Source organism: Netta rufina (genome assembly GCF_964035555.1).
Source record: "Netta rufina genome assembly, chromosome: 7".
Taxonomy (NCBI): Eukaryota; Metazoa; Chordata; class Aves; order Anseriformes; family Anatidae; genus Netta; species Netta rufina.
The window spans coordinates 16,652,071-16,658,977 of record NC_140130.1 but is presented as its reverse complement, the minus strand read 5'-3'; the positions used below and the strand labels follow the sequence as shown (position 1 = coordinate 16,658,977).

At 40.0% G+C, this 6,907-nt stretch overlaps 1 protein-coding gene across 10 annotated transcripts in view; it reads right to left on the bottom strand.

Annotated features, from left to right (window-relative positions):
• Window positions 1-617: 617 nt before the first annotated feature.
• The window catches only part of USP54 (ubiquitin specific peptidase 54), a 98,479-nt gene continuing 92,189 nt past the window's right edge, over window positions 618-6,907 (bottom strand). For 9 of the 10 annotated variants that reach the window (XM_084290533.1, XM_084290541.1, XM_084290538.1 and 6 more), the window contains 4 exons: window positions 5,703-5,821; window positions 4,568-4,708; window positions 2,814-3,000; window positions 618-2,045 (listed from right to left, as the gene is read on the bottom strand). In XM_084290533.1, the coding sequence (XP_084146659.1) occupies window positions 1,387-2,045; window positions 2,814-3,000; window positions 4,568-4,708; window positions 5,703-5,821 (1,106 nt within the window). In that variant the 3' untranslated portion in view covers window positions 618-1,386. Of the gene's footprint in view, window positions 2,046-2,813; window positions 3,001-4,567; window positions 4,709-5,702; window positions 5,822-6,907 lie in introns of those variants that run through there. The other variant, XR_014618629.1, reaches the window with a different exon arrangement.

Sequence of the window (6,907 nt, the reverse complement as noted above, 5' to 3'; positions counted from 1 at the left end):
GTGCAAATCATGAAATTAACTGGAAATGTAGATTAAAAGACTCAACCTGGAACACCATTGAAAACAGATGAGCAAAACCATGCACTAGAGGGCAGACTAGACCTTCCACTGGCTGGCTGGAATAGGACAGAGTCTGCAGTCCCAGTTTTTATATAAGTATTAAAACTTGCACTGTTACATCACTTGTAACCACTACATCTGAAAGCATTTGCAAGAGTACGACTTCAACTCTTATTACAATGAGATTTCTCATTACACCAATCATTTCTAATGACCCTTATGTACAAGATTAAGAATCCTACGTGCATTCATTTTGCACAGATTCTATACTGTCATCCCCCCACACCCCTCCCAAGACATCTCAAAACACCTTTCAAAGGACAGTTAATTACTGCCTGTTATGAGGGGAAAGTTAAGCACAGTAGTGTGAAACATCAAATTTAGAACAAAATTACATCTTCACGACGTCCTTCAATCTAGTTAAGCACTGATTACATACATTTTGTAAATGAAGTATACTAAGTAACTCAGTGTATAAGAAAATCAATCAGCAATTTCAGGCCAATTGATCAGTAAAGGCAAATAGCAAAGAAAGCTCATAAACAGGTGAATATAACTATTTTCATAGATTTATTTGAAAAATACTTACAAAAGCAAGTATGTTTGACACTAAAATAGTTAAAACTTATTCTGTGTTTACAATGGTGTAATTAAGCGTGCAGCATTAACAGTCTTTTGTTTGAAGCATTGTTAGTTTGCCTTAAGGAAGTGGGGAAAATTCTGTTTTACCAATGAACAATGTTTCCCTACCACCTCCTCAGCAGCAGCTATAGCCGTGATCTCTGCCTGAGATCTCAGCACACTGAAAATAGGGTTTGGTTTGCTAACTGCCAGCCTACCAAGTATAGATTTACTAGAACCTGGAAGGTTGGTTAGTTTTTGTCTGTTTTCCACTATGAAGGAACAAGGTGAGGAAGGAGAGGAAAACAAAAGGATTGGCTTTGTACACAAAGAATTTACCAAAGCTACATTTCATGAAAAAGTCCTTAAAATGTCTTCCCATTAATGGCCATCTTCCTTCAAAACATGCACATACTTCTGAACTTACCCGTAAACCAGTGCCCCTGACATTTACCATTCCTACAGCACTTCTTGCTAGGAGAGGCCAGGACTATAATAGCTAAGATTCCCCACCCAGACAGCAGTTCAGTAGTGTCAGAAAAGAAATACAGTGCAATTAGTTTCCACATGTCGTATAGCTACATTTTAAGACAAAACTGGCAGATACTGATTGAAAGAGTTTGCTGTCTCCACATAATCCACACTATAGCAACAGCTATAGACTGTTCAGAGTGACTTCTCAGGGTGCACAGAGTGGACAGGACCTCACCAGCCGTTATTGTGCATGGTGCCAGTAGCTGTTGCAGCTCGAGCCAGCATGTTTCTGTGCGTCTCCGAAGCAGAAGAAAAAGTCCCATCTTTCACATGCACTGGCAGCATTCGTCTTCTGCCCGGCTGAGGGGTGTAGCTGTTTTGTCGCCAGTCTTCATCTGGGGGCATATCAACTCTCCTCGGACCCGGGGCCTTAACACAGGAAGGGGGCACAGGACAGCCTTGAGGGGCACTGGGGTCCCATGAAGGCTCATGTGGCATTCTTAAAGTGCTGTAGTCTGTGCTGGCTGGCAGCCTGCAACCGATGGCGTAAGACTCATGCATTTGATGTTGCGAAGGCTGCTGGAAGAAGCCTTCCTGTAAACTCTTGCCTGTGTGGCCAGCGTGTTTCCCCCAGAGCGCCGTTCGTTTATCTGGTAAGGTGGCTGTTTGTCTGGCAGGGTAGCTCATGTTCAGCCAACGGCCAGAGACATTTGATGCTCCACCTCCTAAAGGCAGATTAACAAGAGGCTTTTGCCCCTGGGAGAGGGTGCCTCTGGGTGCACAAGGGAGACTCCCGTAGCTCAGTGCCACACCTGGGTAGTCGTCACCTTGGAAAGCTTCACCCCTGTCAGGCACAACCAAAAGTTTCTGGATGACGTTCTTCTGATCTCCTGGGGAAAGATAATAGACACAACACACAAAGGTTGCTCAGTTACGTTCTGTGTATTATTGCTTCCTCACAGAACTGCCAGCTGTGGCCAACATGCAGCAGCAGAAGATAAACTAAACCAATAGTACATCCAGTTAATGGTTGACATGTAATTCTGAATGAAAGCTAATTGCACCCTAAGTATTCGCTTTCCTTTCTGCATTTCCTCCTTATATTACTTCAGTTACCATCAGACACTTCACAAGGCAAAAGATTTCTTTAATAGCCATCTCTCTTGCATCATCAAGGAGAAGCCCATCGAAGTATTTCAATGCTGGTAGATTAAATTGTTTCTGATGTCTTTCACAGGGAAATTAATTCATATAGAAAAAAACGCAGGAGTTAGTTATTTCTATTAACACAATTACATGTGTAATTTGCTGGAGCTAGCAGCTTGTGGAAGTACTCTAATACATGACAAAAAAAAGGTGGGGTTTACTGCTATTTTAGCACTAAAGAAAATTCCTCACATAAATGTGAATATGATTTCATATTAAAAGTAACTATAACGTATCCATGAAGATAATTCACTTTTGTTATGTTCAGTGATTCTGTGCTAAGTGGACAATGCACAAGGGCAGAGAAAGAGAAAAAGAATGTGTTTCATCCTTCCAAATTTCTGGAGGAAGTCAGGCTGACGGTGAAGTATCATTATGAAAGACAAGACCTGCATAGTCATATTTCAGCAACATTTCTCATCATGAAGGAGGTTGAAAAGTCCTGTGATTACCTGACGGTTTACGTGCCTTGCCCACCATGCTGGGCATCAGTACATCATGGGGTAGGTGCTGCACCTGGTTTGGGGTGTGCTGGGGATCAAAGGGAAACACAGGAGGATCGTGGGGGAAAGGAAGGGAAGTGGAGCTGGAAGAACGGTGGCTGGTTTCCATTGGCATTTTCCTCATATTTGGTGCTTCCTTTTATAAAATGAGAAAGGAGAAGAAAAAACAAAATGATGAGTAAACACAGAGTTGGGTTGAATCAAGCAACAATGGTGCTGATCCAAGGAAAGGGATGAATTACTGGGAAAAAAATGACATGCATTTGTATGTGAAAAAGGAATACAAATAAAATCTGCACCAATCCAGTACGGCTTTTACTGCAGTGGCGAGCTATTTGACTTGAATATACCTAGAGAAATATGTCAAAGAAACTTGGTATATACCAAAATTGAAATATACCAAGGAGAAAAAGAACACACAAATTAATCATGAAGGTTTGGTTCACAAATCAAAACCACAGATCAACAGAAGGTCAGAGTTCAAATGCCATACTACACAAGCCATGAAATCAAATAAGGGTATTTCTGATCCTTCTTATTTTCTAGCAGGGTTTACTGAGAGCTCTGATTGAAGACTGAAAAAATTTACCTGGCACAACTGAAGGATTTACCAGTACTGTACCAGTACACTCTGTTAGAAGCTACCCACCCCAAAGCAGTGCTGACTAAATAGGATGCATACCCTCTCCCCCATCATTGCGTAACTGAACACGATAACAAGCCACCACTGACTTAAGCCTAGTGATTAACTTCAACAGTGGTGACAGACAGCCATCCTATTGGCTTCTTCTGCTGTGGGGACAAAAATCTTCAGCAGAGGGAGGGGTGGACAACTAGAGGTTTTTGACCATTTCTGCCAGCACCTCCAGGTATGCATTAAAAGATCTCAGCAAAGTATGCTGAGGAGCAAACATTCAGAATTTTACATACATATGCTTAACTTACTGTATGCAGCAGAAGTTACAATCACATCAGCCAGTCTACATGACTGATCTCGCAACTAAGACTCTTCTACATTTATTTTGCAGTTGGTTTCCAATAAAAATCTAAGTATATTTAACAAAAAACAGATACAAGCTAAACCTTCACATTATAGCTGGTTATGCTACTTTATACTGGTTTATGCTACTTTAACAGAGATAAAGGAGAAAAAAAAATTAACCCTACCTATTCTTAGTTACTTCCTATATGTAATTGGCTGCATGTTATGTACCAATTCTAGAATCATCTCCCCTTTTTGCTTACCTTTGCTTGCTAAAAATGCCACTTGCTGTATATACACACAGGAGAGCAAAAACTTTCATATGGCTAGTGCAATTTTTTTTTAATTATTATTATTATTTATTTATTTATTTATTTTAAGATCAAAGCTTTATTAGAAGTGTTATTGAAAAATAACTACGTCAACTGAAAAGATTATACTGGATGTCCTTTTATACCGGGCAAGGAATATTAGCTCACGTGCTTACCAGCCACAGCAAGTATTACTCTGCAATGACTCCTGAAGAAAATGCCTTTGTTATTTAAATAAAAGCTCATTCTTCTACCAGAAAGAGAACAAAATTCACAAAGACAAACTTTCACCTTGGCTTATTGTTCAAGTTGCCTGCTATCTTGTTCATTAACTACTAAATACGGACAGAAAACAGCAACTGTACATGCAGATAATGCCTCTTTTTAAAGCTACACATCATTCTACTTACAAAACTGTGAGAAGAGACCAAGGTCTCTTCTCTGTTCGAGACAACTGTCCCACTGAGACTGCGAGCAATGCGACGGAAATTCTCTGCACTGTACATTTCCTCCTCTTCTGGTTCCCTGCTATGTTCTCTGGTATACGTGACCTGCAGACAATATCACACAGTTCAGAAAAGGCTTTCTGTAACATCAATTTTGTGTAATAATTATAGGGAATTGATCAATATACATCTAACAGACTGCTTATGAAATGAAATTCTTAATGAAATGCTTAATGAAATTCCATGACCTTTCCTCTTTTGAAATCCTTCATTGAAGTCTTGAGAACTTAAAGCAATTGGGTCTTTCTGGATCTGATTATCAAAAATATTATCCTTTATAGCCATTTCTTTCTATAGCAAAATACAATAAAGTACTACAGTCCTCTCATAACTAAAAAAAACCACCAGGATTATTTGATGAGTGCTGGAAGCTTACTGATCTTATGTTAGCAAGGAAAATGATTATTTTCTTTCTTTTTCTTTTCACTTGTTCTATATAAGCAAAACCATTTAATGAGTATGGAATTGCTACAGAAAGTATGATTTCCCCCACAAAATACTTGTATGAATACATATTCATGTACAGACACTGATATGCAACTGCCAGTTATTTAAACAGGTTCTTCTCAGAAAAAAAAGAGAAAAAAGCATCTTCTTCCCCTCTGATGTGATCATCTACCAACTGCAGCAAATATAGCATTAAACCCTTGTCTATCAAAACATGCAGTGTCGCAGTCAAAAATGGGAAAAAAAAACTGTGTCCCTGCAAGTGGTAATATCCAGAAGCAGTTACCCTAAGTTGGAACACAAAGCCAAAATGTTCAAATACTAGATCTTCAAGTTTTCAGGGGGTATGTGATCTCGGAGTCAGGATTTTGATAATGTGATTGCATGCAAGCTACGCATAGCATGAATTGCTCATGTTTCCACTAATTAATTCTGAACTAGACTGTACTTAAAATTCTCTCTAATATTAGTAGTGATGATCCCACTACTTTTATTCTTTAAAATATATTCCACTTCTCCCAACTGTAACTTTTTTCACTCGCACAAAGCACTTCCTTCCCTTTCCGAAGCACATCTTAGTAAACGTCATCACCTTGGAGACAGAAGAGACAGCGGATCCATACAGATTGCGCTCGATCTCTGCTGTTGGGGTTTTCGAGAGACCCATGCCAGCTGTAGTATGCAGCTTCCTCACATTCAGGTTTGCAGAGACTGGGAAAGAAAATGTTATGGTTAATCTCGGGGCTTAATTGTACATTACGTCACATTTCTGTCTATCTTGGCAGAAGGCAGACAGGCTAAATACACAGAATGAGAAGTAATCACAAATTCCCGGAAGGTCAATACATAAGCTAACTCCCAACATTGTCAAAGGGAGAGTCCAAGACACTCACTCCTGTTTCACTTGCCCCATTACAGGGTTTCTAGGGAACAGGGAATTGAACTATTTAACAGAGTTAAGACTTAATGATTTAGCTGCACACCAGTACTTGGTTGATACAAAGGTAAGATAGTTTATGGGGCTAAAGAAGTTCCAGCTAAACATGAGAAAACACTTCTTTACTGTGAGGGTGACAGTGACAGAACACTGGAACAGGTTGCCCAGAGAGGCTGGGGTGTCTCCTCTGGAGATATTCAAAACCCACCTGGATGCCATCCTGCGCAATGTGCTCTAGGTGACCCTGCTTGGCAGGAGGGTTGGACTAAATCTCCAGAGAGATCAATTCCCACCTCAACCTTGCTGTGGTTCTGTCAATGGACAGAAAATCAGCCACCAAGACGGTTACCTGAAGTTACTTGGGATAAACAAGACCCATCTTTTAAGATCCCCACATGTCCATCTGCTTGTGGCCACCCAACTCTACAGTTTGCCAGCCATTCATTCTTGTGGCTAAGCAGCTGAAAGTGCTATTTATAACAAAGATCACTACAGTTACTTTATTTTAGTGTGCCGCCAACCAGATATAATCCTAAGATTTCTCAAGAAATATACAGGTAGATCAATGGCCTAATAAAAATGGTCACAGGGAATCTATCTATGAAGGAAGGAAAGTGAGGTGGCTGGTAACAACACCCTTTCTGCATAGGGGAGGCATTTGGAGGATTGGGTCTTTGGGCTTTTACTCTCTATTATAAAGCTCCAGTAAAGCTTCAGCAGCATTTTCACCGTGAATTTGGATGTAGAAGTCTAATAAAAACAGTTGATAAGTTATAGAAAGCTTAAACTGTATTTCCAAACGAAGAAGTAATTCAAGTTAAGAGAGAGCGCTGTGCTAGATCTACTCAGGTGATTTTCAC